The 15,382-nt window shown below is 36.3% G+C and overlaps 3 protein-coding genes and 1 pseudogene across 3 annotated transcripts; 1 reads left to right on the top strand and 3 right to left on the bottom strand.

Annotated features, from left to right (window-relative positions):
* Positions 1-4,302: 4,302 nt before the first annotated feature.
* Positions 4,303-4,743, bottom strand: LOC108660610 (S-protein homolog 1 pseudogene; annotated as a pseudogene).
* A 1,180-nt stretch (positions 4,744-5,923) lies between these two features.
* On the bottom strand, positions 5,924-7,946 carry LOC18607494 (mechanosensitive ion channel protein 4-like). Its single transcript, XM_088803313.1, has 5 exons — positions 7,709-7,946; positions 7,129-7,300; positions 6,896-7,019; positions 6,443-6,736; positions 5,924-6,052 (listed from the first exon to the last, which is right to left on the bottom strand). The coding sequence occupies exons 1-5, from the start codon at positions 7,944-7,946 to the stop codon at positions 5,924-5,926; spliced, it is 957 nt and encodes a 318-aa protein (XP_088659439.1).
* Positions 7,947-9,844: 1,898 nt separating this feature from the next.
* Positions 9,845-12,698, top strand: LOC18607495 (Tetratricopeptide repeat (TPR)-like superfamily protein). The gene has a single exon (XM_007041685.3). It carries the CDS (start codon positions 10,117-10,119, stop codon positions 12,547-12,549), a length of 2,433 nt encoding a protein of 810 aa, XP_007041747.3. The 5' UTR covers positions 9,845-10,116; the 3' UTR covers positions 12,550-12,698.
* A 1,259-nt stretch (positions 12,699-13,957) lies between these two features.
* On the bottom strand, positions 13,958-15,047 carry LOC18607496 (uncharacterized). The gene has a single exon (XM_007041686.3). The coding sequence runs from the start codon at positions 14,753-14,755 to the stop codon at positions 14,264-14,266; it is 492 nt and encodes a 163-aa protein (XP_007041748.3). The 5' UTR covers positions 14,756-15,047; the 3' UTR covers positions 13,958-14,263.
* Between the last annotated feature and the right edge of the window lie 335 nt (positions 15,048-15,382).

A 15,382-nucleotide genomic window follows, 5' to 3' on the forward strand; every position in this document is an offset into this window, starting at 1 on the left:
AAAAGTCCTCAAGCCAGAGCATACAACCCATATCAACCTTATCTCCCATACCAACCCTATTATCCCACCTTAAATAACATTTCCCAAAACCCTTATCCTTACCAATGGGCCTCACAACCAACTTTCCAAACAAGTGTCCAACTGCCACCATCACCACCAACACCATCACCACCAACCCAACCCATTACTCGACCAAACAATACTAGTGTCACAGCCCAATTCTCGGGCCATGACCAGCGCAAGGACCTAATAGGCTTGGCCCACTGGACCCAAGCAAGCCTTTCTATGAAAACTTGTTCATTAGACCATCTGTCCCTCTTTTACCTTTACGGTTCTTAATTCATTGTTTTCAAAAATAATTTCCTTTCGAAATAAGTCATGGTAACTGAACAATACCATTCACAAAATAACATTACTATTTGCCAACCTGTGGCAACATTATCATGCAAACCAAGCATACAGTGTTTACAACAAATCCAATGAATTATATTTAAATAACCTTATACACATACAAAGACATTGACTATTAGCGAAGTGACTCTGGCGTGGATACTATATTGGAGTGTTCGGTTAAACCTACCGTAAAATGAACAAGAGGAAACGCCTCTACCTAAGATCCAACTATTTTCAAATCTGAAAACATGAAGTTAAAAAGAATGAGTGTAAACCCAGTGAATGAACATAGGAAGGGAACAAGTAAACGATATAGAGAGTTTTTCGAAAGCATGATGCACTCGTTTAAAAACAATGCAATTTTGTATATTATGAACAAAACTCGATGCCGTGCTATTTTTCAATTCGTTTCAAAACATTTAGGAAGTTCAAGCAAGGCAAGCATAACAGAGTAGCTGCAGCGAAAATGTCTTTCCGTTGTAGCGAACTTCAAGGCAAATTTTGAACCAACAACCTGAGAGTTTCTCGCTGTAGCGGGAATGCATTTTCGCTACAGCTACTATCCGGGCAGGCATTATACCCAACCACCTGAGAGTTTCTTGCTGCATCGAGAATGAATTTTCACTGCAACGAAATCCAAAGCAAGGGTTAAGGCCATCCACCCGAGAGTTTCTCGCTGCAGTAAAATTTCTGGGCAGATGAAATTAAGAGAATTTTTACTGCTATAAAAATCCAATCCTGTGCAATAATCAGATTAAACACATTTGACAATAATCAAGTTTCAACAGTCAATGCAATCACATATTAATTCAAAACTTCTCTATATAGTAAATATATATATATATATATATATATATATATATATGTAGACACATATGCCACCATCGCCTCACCCAGCTGATGTGCACTCTCACACCGCACATAGCTGGAGTCATCGTGTGCACCCCCACATCGCGCACAACTAATACCATCTTGTGCATCTCCACATCGTGCACAGCTAATACCATCGTGTGCACCCCCACATAGCGCACAGGCAATATCATCATTCACACTCCCGCACCCCGTCATCACCGGCATGTGTACCCTCACACCGCACATGCACGGTTATAATTATCACACAATATTAACTATCCATACACAACATATATATATATATATATCAATATAATATAGGAGCACAATGATTCATCATATTACACATTCACAACATATAACGTTTCATCAAAGGCTTGTTTCCATGTAAATTTTAAAGAAAAACCAGTAAAATAGTTCAAGTAGTTCAATCAAACATATAATCATTTATTCCAAAACATTTTAATGCAAGTTCACTCACCTTAATGCCACCTTACAAAACTAATGCCCACAAAGTCTCAATCCAAGTAGTCTCGAAATACCGTTAAAACCTTGGTGCTTGAAGGTATAAAGATCAACCAAACCTTTTAGCCTTAAAATGAACATTTGAAGCCAAAAATTCAAGTGTTGTTGAAAGTGGAGTAGAAATAGAAAACAAAAGAAAAGAAGAGAGATTTTTCTTTCCCTTTCCTAGGGTTTAGATGTGCTGGAAATTGGGATTAGAAGCTGCAAGTTTGATGCTCAAGAAGTTAAGAGAAGGAAGGAGCAAGAAAAGAAAAGGAAAGAAAGAAAACAAGGAAAAGAAAATGAAAATCTTGAATTTTATGGGGGAGGAACAAAAATGATGTTGGGAGGAGATGGAGGAAGATAATGCCTTGGACACAATGGCCGGCCATGGGATAAGGATGGAGAGTCAAAGTTTCCTTTGGAAGCTTTGACCAAGCTTTATGAAAAATTATCGTTTTGCCGTATAAGGTTTTCACCTTTTTTAATTGTATCCTTTCATAATCTTTTAATTTCAATTTCTTTTCATTTTTCTTCCTTAACACTTGTACCCATAAAATATCAAATTTATGATTCAATGCATTAATAATGTAATATTTAAATATTTACTTACCCGTTCTAGCTTTATTTAATAAATACACGCGGACCCCATTAATATCATTTTTCTCTAAAATTTTCTCGTCCTTATTCTCCCCCACTTAGATTGACCATATATTTCTCCTTCATGAAAAATTTCAACACCGAATAAAATATTAATATTTTAATAATATTTTATTAATAAAATATTATTTTATTTCAAAATTTTTCACTAGCCTTCTAGGGCTCCAAAACATCTTACTTTGCCTCGATTCACATCCAAATCACCTTTTATCTTGCAAATTCTTTTTCGATAAAAATATTATTATTTATTCTCATGAGAAATATTTTATCTTAAAATACTTTTTTTACCTGTCTCTATCATTCGGCACTTAAATCAGCATCCATTGACCCTTTGTCTCATTGATAAGGTCATATTGACTTCCAAATGAGGGTACTGGGTGTCACAACTAGGGAACCTAGAATAATCCAGAGAAAGTCGACCTTATGCCTATATCCTATACAACTCCACTTCCCTAACTAATCGAACGCCACCTCTTAACAAAGGTTCACTTAAAACCATTAAAGACTTTTGACATTGGCTTCATTGTTTCCAATGATGATGATACTCGTCGAAAAGCCCTTAGGAAGGTTTTTCAAGTATATGCCATCGTCCTTTGCCACCCATATGCAGTGTTTTAAGCTACATCTGTAGTGAAAGCTGTCATCGTCCCAAAACACATCAAAGTCTGCATGAACATTATCTTTGGCCAAACAGCACCAAAACAAAAAAAAAAAGAGAAAAAAAAAAGGAAGCCTCCAAAACGACATAATTTTAAGAAAAGAAGAAAAAAAAGAAAAAAGAAAAGAGAGAAGAAAAGAAAAGAAACCAAAGTAAGAAAAATTTAAAAGTAAGGGCTTAGGTGTGGTGGTAAGGTCCTTGCTGTGCTACTTAGAGGTTTTGGGTTTAAATCTCTACAAAAGCATATAATCTTTTGGAAAAGAAGAAAGTGATGTGGTAGGCTCCTGACATGCCATGTGGCACCCTCTTGATATGTCACTTGGCAACCTAAACTTGGGAAGTGATGTGACATTACCATGTCACCCTAACACAATGACGTGGTAGTGCCATGTCAACATGTCAACCACCTCAAGCTATCCCATCGTTTAAATTTGTCACATCAGTGCCACATTAACGTTGACGTCATCCTTTTTAATGATTAAATTAGATACCGTAAGAGGATAGACTAAATTGAAGTAATTTTTAAAATCAATAGATTAAATTGCTTCAAATTGGAGTGTAGGGACTAAATTGAACAAAATGTATGAGTATAGAGACCTCTCGAGTATTGTGGCCAAATTTTAATCATGATAATTATGTCGTGTCCTATAAAATTTAATGTGACACCTTAACATACTAATGTAGTAGTGTCATGTCAGTATGCCAACCACCTCAAGTCGTCATGTCATTTAAATGTGTCACATCAACATCACGTCAATGTTGGCATCATCCTTTTCGATCGTTAAATTGGATGTCGTAAGGGGATAGACTAAATTGGACTAAATTAGAGCAATTTTCAAAATCAAGAGACTAAATTGCTTCAAATTGAAGTATATGGACTAAATTGAAAAAAATGTATTAATACAGGGACCTTTCGAGTGTTTTGACTAAATTTTAATCATGTTAATTATGTCGTGTCTTATAAAATTTAACTTGACACGCTTAATAAATATATTATTCGTGTTGTATCGTATTATATGTTTATTAAAAATATACGATCTTGATACGATTAATTTATTATGCCGTATTTTTTTTTGTAACATGTAGTGTTTGTATTTATTCGTATAATTGTTTATGTTTATGCGATACGACTAAGATGCGGAAACTAGAATTGTCAAGTCTACACAAGATATACCATGACCAAAGACATGTTATTTCATTCAAGTTTATTGTGCAAAATACATTTGACATTGGCTTCATTGTTTCCAATCATGACGATACTCGTCGAAGCCCTCAGGAAGGTTTTTCAAGTATATGCCATCGTCCTTTGCCACCCATATGCAGTCTTTGAAGCTACATCTGTAGTGAAAGTTGTCATCGTCCCAAAACACATCAAAGTCTGCATGAACATTATCTTTGGCCAAAGAGCACCAAAACAGAGTTGTTTCAAAAAAGTTTTGTCTAAAACTCCAATTCTGTTCATCACCCACGGGGATTTGATGGATGCCCAAATCATCGTCTTTGGATTTACAATGGGCGGTTAACAACTTGCCTTGGCTCAAGTTATTGACTATGTGTACGTACCATTTATGAAATTCAAGGTCTGAACGACGTCGTTCCTCTGCGGTGGAAGGAGTCGTGAGAACAGTCGAGAGCATTGCTAACACAATCAGTACCATGCTGCTCCAGAAAGCCATCCTCATTCTCTGATGCTACAGCTTCCTTCAAGTGTTGTTTCCCACCTAATTCCTTTTTGCAGTGGATGATTATCCCAAGTTGCTTCTGTCTTTTGTAGGAAAAAAATTTCCTAAAATACGTGAAATTGTGTTCATGGATTTGTAGGTAATAAATCTAAATTCAGAAATAAATCTAAATTCATCAAAATTTATATGAATTATTTCCATCTTGATTTATGCTTGATTTGGAAATGTCAATTTGGGATTGTGATTTATGCTATACTAGTTTGTGATTCTACAAATTTTGAGCATTACTATTAGTTATTGTTGAGGGTAGAGGTCTCCACATGGGTGAGCTTGGATCAGGCCCGACCAGGCTTGACCTTTCCAAAGCCTAGGGCCCATCTCAGCTAATAGATTTATATTTTTATGATCAAATAATTGATAATGGTTTTAAACTTAATATTTGTCACATGTATTATAGTTTAAATTTAATTACATACTTACTTTATTGAAGCTATTTAAAATATATTTACATACTCGGCATGTATTTCTTATTTTTTTAGTATATATATATAAACACATACTAATCATACAAGTTATTGTATTTGATTTTAATAATATGTAAGAAGATTATCATGATAAAGACATATTTGTATATTCCAAATCTTTGCTCATGAATTCATATTTTTGGTGACAGTTGAGAGAAAATTAGTTAAGTATGCGACTGGCCTGTTTAAACAATGGCAGATTCACTCTTGTAAATGCAGTTTCCCTCACGAATCACATTCTGACTTGAGAAAGATACAACTTGAGACTACTTCAACATTTTTATTAACAAGACTTGAGGAGTTGGAGACTTCCTGTTACATTTTGGGAATCAGACGAGCAAAATCCATTCTTTCAAAAGATTCCACCATCTGATTATAAGTTCTTTTTTCTCTTCTCATGTTCACTGAAGTTATGGTAAGACAAACACTTTAAGAAAGAAAATAGAAGGTGAACCAAGCAAATGCTTTCATAACTGGGGAAAGGTACAGGATGGTGTAATAAAAATATCTTGCCTGTTAAAAAGGAACGAAGAACAATAAAAAGAAACTACGCCAGAAAGCCAATTACTGTCTACCAATGCACAAGGATCCCAAGCTCCCTTATGATGTTAGCCACTTCTTTATACAGAAGTTTTTTTCTTTCAAGTCTCTCATCCAAATCTTGCATGTTTATTCGATGTGTCGCCCAGACCTCCACATGCAGCCTGCTCGTCTCCCCGATGCTTGTTATGAATATACGTGGTGTGGGAAACCAAAGCTCCTCCCTGCTTTGGATGAAACTAGCAACAATGACAACAAAATCAGTAAAATTATATATCAGAAATCAAATCCCTTCCAAGCAATAAACGCTAACTCAATATGCAAATTACCTCAGTATCCTTTGTTCCATGGCAATAATTTGTTCTTCTGGGGACAAAATAAATATATCAAACTCTATTTTGTCTCTCGTTGGTGGGCTGAGTCGAAAATTGCTCACTGATTTTGTCCACAGAATAGCATTCGGATAAATAATTATTTGGTTGTCATTCCTTAAGAAGACAGTGCTGAAAATGTTGATTTTGTTCACTACCAACTGAAATTTAATAAAAAATGTAAGCAATAATTGCATAAATAAAGTTCTCTAAATTGAGATTTTATAAAAAAAAAAAAATACATATTTACAAATTTACCTCAACCCCATCGATCTCGCATCGATCATCAATATTGAATGGATGCATTACAAACAAGTAGATCACAGCTTCAAATGCAATCTTGCACGTATTTCCAAATACAAATCCTGCTAAGAATATTGCCGAGACCAAGAATACTAGATTGCTAACTGTGGTTAATTTAAACATGAGTGAGAAACGAACAAAGGTGACGATGAAGTATACAAAAATTAAAATCCAATTGAGTTTCTTAACAATTGATTTCGAATTAGAACGTGTCAATTCGATGGACCTCCTTTCTTTAAATATGTTAACCTGAAACATTTTGACAGATTTTATTACTTAACAAATATAATAAAATAAAAGAAATCAGTCAATAAGAAAAAAAGAAAGAAAATATGCTTTCTCATTTAAAGGAATACAATAAAACAAAATGAATAATAGACTAATTATTGTCATTAACAATACACTTACCACCCAGTTTTCCAGTATCAATTTATGAACTTTTTGGCATTCGGATGCACAACCCAAAAGTTTCAACACCTTGCGAGCATCATTGATATTCATAAAACCCATCAAATCTTCCATGTAAATGTACCTGTTAAAAAAAAAATACATATAAATATTTCTTTTAAAATTTCATTCTATAAAACTTTTTTCACATATAAACAAGTATTATCTTTTAATAAGAGAATAAGTTCGGGTACCTTGAAGAATTGCTTGACAAGTTCTGTATTATTTTTGTTGCCAGATTTTTGGCACCCTCCTCATTTCTGATTTTCTCAAATGCATTGCCTTTGGGTGCTATCTGTTGAATCATCTTTTCACTAAATTCCAAATCTCTCATTCTCGAAGACAATATATGAGAATTATAGCTGACTGCGAGATATGTGAAGATGATAGTTTTTACTATCCACACCACTGAGGAGACTAGCAAGAAACTTAGAACTTTGTTTATGTAAAACAAAGTTTCTAAATGTACCCTCCTCAGTTTTTGGTTGAAGATAATGTTGCATAGCACAAACATAGAAGCCACCCATAAACAGTTTTCGACTGCAGATCTTGTTCCATAAATATAATAAAACAATCGTTTTTGCTTGGAAAACTTCCACCCCATGGAAAGCACAACCAAGTTCAACATACCACGAAAGATGATCTTCCCCGACAAGAGAGACAGCAGAAATAAATTCCACTTCCAAATGACTAAATCACTCAATCATAGTTGATTCCATGTTGGAAGCCAGATGCTAAAAGGCAAAGACAGTAATAAAACCAAACAAGACAAACACTGAGCTATGACAAGTTTTCTGACCTTTCCTTGCTTAAGCTCTTCTTCCATTAAACTATCAATTATGACGGTGTCTTGATCTTTGTTTTCCTCGATTTTCCGTCCTTGCTCTTTCTCCTCTGTTTCATAATGTGTTTCTGATTCAACTTCTTCAATCTCTGTAATTTTCGATGTTTCAGTGAGTTGTGCAGTTTCCAGACCCGCAGACTGCTGCACTTCAATAACAATATTATCCATGGAAAACAGATGATATAAAATGAAAAGAAATTAAAATTTTCAGCTGGGAAGTGCTTGCGTTGTAAGAAGGAACGCAATGCAGATGACAAATTCTTTGGGGGAGGGAGGTAGAAAATTTTAATGATCTGTCATGAGAGTTAATAATATTAGCAATCATACAATGTTGTTCATATTGGTATGAACTGCTTTTTTGATGTTTCGCTTGGTCAATGGATTCCTGGAAAATTAATGAGAAGATAAGCCTATGCAAAATTTGGCATGACATTTGACATTTACATTTTAGCTAAGCAGTTGAACATGGAAAATAGCCATATATTTCAAGGGAAAAGAAAGATTAAAGGTGATTGTCAAGTTTTCTCCATGTAAAAGAACTTAAGTTGCATATCTCATTTGTCTGCAAGTTGGAAAAAGAATATAAGCCAGACTGGTAATTTTGCCTAAGCATATAGTAGTCAATTGAGCCACGTTTATTAGTAACGCTTTGAAAGCAAATTCGCTCACTTTCCATTACCCGCCACAAGTCTACAAAAAGCCCCTTTGATTTTGATTTCTAACCGCAATTTCTCTCTTGAAACCAACCCGAAATGGCTGCAGCAGTAACACCATCATCTCACAATTACTTCGACAATTCCCCGGCACCCATAATTGTTTCACAAAACCACTTCGATACTCCGGCAACAAACCGAAACCCTTACGCATGGAAAAAGCTCATGCAAAATTGGTTGAGGTTGGATTAGATTTAGATGTTTATAATTGCGACTATGTATATGAAAGTTGAGTGCGTTGAATTGGAAGAGAATGTTTTTAAAGAGATGCTAAAGAGAGATTTGGTTTCTTGGAATTTTTTGGTTTTCAGGTGTCAACAAGTTTGCTAATGGTTTGAATTTATTGGTTTCCTTGAGGGAAATGGTTTTGGTAGGAATAAGGCCAGACGGGTTCAGTTTTATTAGAAGTCTTTCAGGCTTGTTCTATAGAGGATTGTGAAAGGAGTGACAAGGTGATTTATTGTCAGGTTATTAGAAGCGGACTTGAAATGGATCTTATGGTTGAGACGTCGCTATGTATGACAAAGGGTATTCGACAAGATCGTTCACAAAAGCATTGTCGCTTGGAATGCTATGATTGCAGCCTATGTCTCTAATGCTTGTTTCCATGAGTCAGTCTCTTGTATTAAAAAGATGCAAGAGGTTCTTAAGCTGAGTCCAGATGGTTACTATGAAAACCATCAAGACGAACGTCGTCAAACTTTCGAATTTTTGGTAAGTCGATCGAAAGCCTTTGATGGTAAAGACGTTTTGGTGTCTGTTTCTCTGCTATGTTTTGCCCTTTGGAAAAGAGGATTCTGTTGGATTGCCCGGCAGTGTGTAACTTTTTGTGAGAGAGAAAATTAGATTGAACGGCATCGTTGCTACGTGTTAAAGGAAATTGGGCTCCAAAGCAACTCCTAGCCCGAGCTACAAGTTTGCTAATGGTTTCACCGCGTTTGAAAACCTCTTTTAAGATTGGAGAGAGTACAGTGCACATTAAAGATCCACCTTAATTATGTATATAGCATGCACAAACATTTAATGATTTGTCTTAAGAGTTAACAACATTGGTAATCTATTCTGTCGAAATTATTGTCAACATTATACCAAAAAAAAAATGATGTTATCACAAAATAATGTTGTTCATGCTTATTAGTAAGAATTGCTTTTAATGTTTTGCGTGGTGAATGAATGTTTGAAAAATTAAATAATAAGATAAGTTTGTGCAAATTTTGAAATGACATAATCTTTTGACATTTAAATGTCAGCTAAAGCATGTGAACATGGAAAATAGTCATATATATATATATATATATATATATATATATATATATATATATATATATATATATATTGCAAGGGAAAAAAAAACCTAAGCGTGATCTTCAAGTTTTCTCCCTCAAGTTGCATATCTCCTGGAAAAAGAATATATGCCAGACTGGTGATTTTGCCTCATTTAAAAGTTGTAAGCAGATAGTACTCAATTTAGCCGCGTTTATTACTAACGCTTTGAAAGCAAACCCGCTCCGTGAAACAGAGCCAACGGTCACTCTCCGTTACCCGCCAGAAGTCTACAAGAAAGCCCCTTGATTTGATTTCTAACGGCAATTTCGCCAACTACTGACTCTTGAAACCAACCCGAAATGCCTGCAGCAGTAACACTACTATCACACAATTACTTCCACAATTCCCCGGCACCCATAATTGTTTCACAAAACCAATTCGATGCCCCGGAAACAAACCGAAACCCTTACGCTGTAACCAAGCCAAGATTCTCAAAACCAACTCAACTCCGTAGAACCCAATCCAGAACTTCACAAACCTTAATTGAACCGAAGAATTTAAAACTCACGCGTGCTCTTCCCGCGTTTGTTGATTCTGGGTCGATGGAAAATGCACTCTCCTTGTTTGAAGAAATGAACCACTGGGACTCCTACACGTGGAATATCATCATCAAGGATTTAGTCGATAATGGGTTGTTCAAGCAGGCGATTAATTTTTTCCATAGGATGGAATTTGAAGGAGCTAGACCGGATAAATTTACGTACCCATTTGTGATAAAGGCCTGTGCTGGGGTTTTGTCTTTGAAAGGAGGGGAAAAAGTTCATGCAAAATTGGTTAAGGTTGGATTAGATTTAGATGTTTATAATTGCAACTCTCTTATTTCAATGTATATGAAAGTTGGGTGCGTTGAATTGGGACAGAATGTTTTTAGGGAGATGGCTGTGAGAGATTTGGTTTCTTGGAATTCTCTGCTTTCCGGCTACCAACAAGTTGGTGATGGCTTGAGTTCATTGGTTTCGTTAAGAGAAATGGTTTTGGTAGGAATAAGACCCGACAGGTTCAGTTTTATTAGTGGTCTCGGGGCTTGTTCTATAGAGGGCTGTAGAAGAAGTGGGAAAGAGATTCATTGTCAGGTAATTAGAGGTGGATTTGAAATGGATCTTATGGTTGAAACGTCGCTGATTGATATGTATGGCAAGTGTGGTAGCGTGGATTATGCAGAGAGGGAATTCAACAGGATAGTTCACAAAAACATTGTCGCTTGGAATGCTATGATTGCAGCCTATGTCTCTAATGCTTGTTTCCATGAGTCATTCTCTTGTGTTAAAGAGATGCAAGAAGTTTTCAAGTTGCGTCCAGATGCGATTACTATGATAAACTTGCTCCCATCTTGTGCACAAATGGGAGCGGTCTTGGTGGGTAAGTCTATTCATGCTAGTGCAATCAGAAAAGGGATTCTCCCTCATCTAGTGTTGGAGACTGCTCTGGTTGACATGTATGGAAGGTGTGGGAAGTTGAAACTAGCTGAACATGTCTTTGTGCAAATTAATGGAAAGAACTTGGCGTCATGGAATGCAATGCTTGCTGCTTATGTACAGAATGGACAGTACACAGAAGCCTTGGAACTGTTCCAGAACATTTGGTATGAATCTCTTCAACCTGATGCAATAACAATTGCAAGTGTCTTACCAGCATATGCTGATTTAACCTCCTTGAGTGAGGGTAGGCAAATCCATGCTTTTATCATAAAATTGGGGCTTAATTCTAATACCATCGTCTCAAATTCAATTACTTACTTGTATGCCAAGTGTGGAGATCTCCACACTGCAAGGAGATGTTTTGATGGCATGTTATTTAAAGATGTTGTCTCATGGAACACAATCATTATGGCTTATGCCATTCATGGGTTTGGGAGAATTTCCATTGCATTGTTTCGTGAAATGATAGAAAATGGCATTGAGCCAAACAAGAGCACTTTTGTTTCCCTATTATCATCTTGCAGCATTTCTGGCTTGGTTGATGAAGGGTGGGAATACTTTAATTCAATGAAAAGAGACTATGGTATTGATCCAGGAATAGAGCACTTTGGTTGCATGCTTGATCTTATTGGTCGAACAAAGAATCTTGATCTAGCTAAGAATTTTATTGAAGAAATGCCATTTGTCCCAACTGCAAGGATATGGGGTTCTTTACTAGCTGCAAGTAGAAAGACCAATGACATAGCATTAGCAGAAGTTGCAGCCAAGCATGCTTTATCACTGGAGCATGATAACACAGGGTGTTACATCTTGCTTTCCAATATGTATGCTCAAGCTGGGAGGTGGGAAGATGTAGAGCATGTCAAATGTCATATGATGAGACAAGGCGTAGCAAAAACAACCGGATGTAGCGAGGTTGAGTCAGACTATAAAATTCACAGGTTCATTGATCAAGACAGGTCAAATGCTCAAATGAACATGATTTACGATGTGTTGGATAGTATCTTGAAAATGACAGGGGAAGGGAAAGATGATTATGCTCGTAGTATTACTAAGCTGAGACCGAAAGATTTGACGAGGAAAAGACCAAACTCACCTGAGAACCACAGTGTAAGATTGGCAATCTCTTTTGGATTGATCTCCACGGAGGTAGGGAGACCTGTTCTTGTCAGAAAAAACATTAGAATTTGCGAGGATTGCCACAATGTTGCAAAGAAGATTTCAAAGTTTACCAAAAGAGAGATAGTAGTAGGAGACTCCAAGCAATATCACCACTTTCAAGATGGATGTTGCTCTTGTAGAGATTATTGGTGATAGCTGTTGCTCTCTAGCCCATCTAGCTACAAAGAAAAAATTGTACACAAACCTCCTCTACCTATTGTTCAAGACCAACGACAAATGAGCAGATTAACCAGACATTGTACAGATCACTTGAATAGCAATAAGATTTCCCATTTTTCCTATAGCTTTCTTACCACAACTAAGACTGTTGCACTAGGACTACAAGACATGATTTTACACTTCAGGAATCACATCACATGGGCAAACATCCATCCCGTTGAAACATTTCATGGTCAAGACTTTCTCAGTATGAATTTTCCTCTTCCCTAATCCTATTTGACTGAAGGAATACGAAGACAAAAACCTTAAAAAACGGAAAAAAGAAACCGAGAGATAACTAATCAAATGCTAAAATAAAGGAAAAGCGTTTCTTACGCGGGGAAAGATGATTTAACATTTCCATTATCCCCACCGGCACATTTGCGTCACAAACGGATAAAGATGATACGCAAACAATTTGGTTCACAGACGACCACCTAAGCCCCTCGAAGGTTTGGCGAACTTTCCTTTCCTTTTCTGTCCCGTGACGTGCCACATTTTGGTTAAATCAACAGCAGAAATTAAAGGCTAATATAACACCAATCAAATGCTAAACCAAGTCAAGCACTTTTGACTGTGACCCAACAGGCCCCGTAGGCATAGTGTTGCTTGAATTTGTCAAGGAAAACATCTTTGTCAGATTAAGGCCTGTCATTTACTGCTTTTTGTATTATCAACATCTTCAGAATTTAATTCGTGCGTCTAATCTAAAAATAATTTATTGATAATAGACAAAACGAGTTTTATTATATTCATTTTTTAAAATCTCAAATTTAATTGATATAGGATTTTTTATTATTATTATCATTTTAATCTTTCTATTAAGATAATGAATTTATCACATTACATTTATCATGAAATGATTAATCATCTAATTTAAAATTAATTAATAATTGATAAAAAGATTTTTATTATATCTATATCCTGACCATATTTTAAATTTAATTAATATAAACTTTTTTACCATCATTTCAACACGTGTAAATAAAAAATGAATCCATGCCATCAACATAAATATAAAACTGACAAAGCATTTGATCAAACCGAACGATCGAGAGAGAGACACCATAGTGGAGAACCGATCCCTAACAAAGTATAAAGAATCTAAAGTGGTGAATTTGAGAGTGATGTTGCAGATTAATGACCAAAAAGTTTAGGGTTAATGACCTATGCTCCAACCCATTTGTCAAGGTTGCTGCATGGTGTGGTACACCTGTTCTGTGCATGTAATTAAGAGCCTAATTGATGCATTTATGAAGGACAGATGGAATGTCAAAGAACAGAATAAAGAACTGACCTAACCTAATACCATAAATAAGCAGCCCAAACACTGTAATTACTCAATAATTTAGACCGATTACTGTGTTTTTGCAGTAAGAAATTGTATTAACTTTCACAAGAACATGACAAGCTCCCATTCTCCTCCTCAGACCAAGAATGTTGAACATTGAATATTTCAATAATATTTTCTCTCTGTAGTTACACATGCAAAGAGCCAAAAGAATTATTTCTCTAACCCAAGGAAAAAAGGAAAAAACCCGAAAAAGAATCTCTATTTACAAATTGAACCAGTATCTACCGGTCAAACCGCAACCTCCTCTGGAGAGCGAAAAAAGGACTAAACAAAGGCGAGCTACCATCTCAGTTTTCAGTCAACTTTCTCTTCATAATCGTCATAGTAATCATCATCATCATCAAGAACCTCTTCTCTCCTCTCCCAAAACGCCTCCTTGACGTTCCTCCAGATCACATCATGTAGCCACAAGACGCACCCACATTCACCGCAACACCTTTCCTTAAGCCTCCCGAACAAACCCTTTTCTCCGACCTCCGGCGGACTCGACATGGGCTGCAGATAAGCCAGCGCAGCATGCTTGACGAGCGGATTCTTGATGGGAATCTCATGCCAACTCGAATTATGCGTCGGTGAAGTGATGGCCGGCGGTGATGTGGGCAACAAGTCTTTCAAACTCGTGTAAGAAACTGACTGTATGGTGATCATCTCTATGTCTGAAATCTGAGATGAACCGAAGCCGTTGTGTAGGAGAAAAGTTGATGAGTGAGAGTTTGTCGAGGGATGATCAAGTTTTCGGTTCGCTTCTCTGTTTGGGTTTGGGTCTACCATTATGGGAGTATCCATGAATGAATAATGAAATAAGAGGATAAAATTGATAACAATAATAATAATTTCTATGTTTGGAGGAGTAAATCTTGGCTTTAAGCCTCGTAGCTCGGTGGCTTTGGAGGTTTAAGTGGATGATTACGAGGCTGGTTTTAGTGGGTGATCACTGATTAGATATACTTATTACCCTAGATTTAGAGGAGAAGAAGACTAATCTGTAAGAATTCTCTGAGAATGGCCATACATAAAGAGAGGATTTTTCAGGTTGTTTTTACAAAGTTGTTTTCTTTGTTTATGCGAAGCGGGAGGTGATAGCGATTAAACCAGGGTTGAAAAAGAGAATGAAGATTATCTCACGCCCAAGGTAGGAGCGTGCATTAAACAAACCAGTAGATTAAAGGCATTTGTCAAATAGAATATCAATGACAACGCGCGGAGGAAAATGGAGACTCGTGGAATCACAGCTGAACTAGCATTTAGCTACTAGTTCCGGATTCCGGATTCTGTATATTTATTGTTGTTCCATATACTTACTTCTGTTTCAAACCACGTAGGATGGACTGCTCACAAAGACTAAACGAGAAATTTCAAGAATTTTAAGCAAAACCAACACTAATCATCCTAAAGACTATGATCTTTAACTTT

This window comes from Theobroma cacao, chromosome 2, assembly GCF_053813885.1.
Source record: "Theobroma cacao isolate CCN51 chromosome 2, ASM5381388v1, whole genome shotgun sequence".
Lineage (NCBI taxonomy): Eukaryota > Viridiplantae > Streptophyta > Magnoliopsida > Malvales > Malvaceae > Theobroma > Theobroma cacao.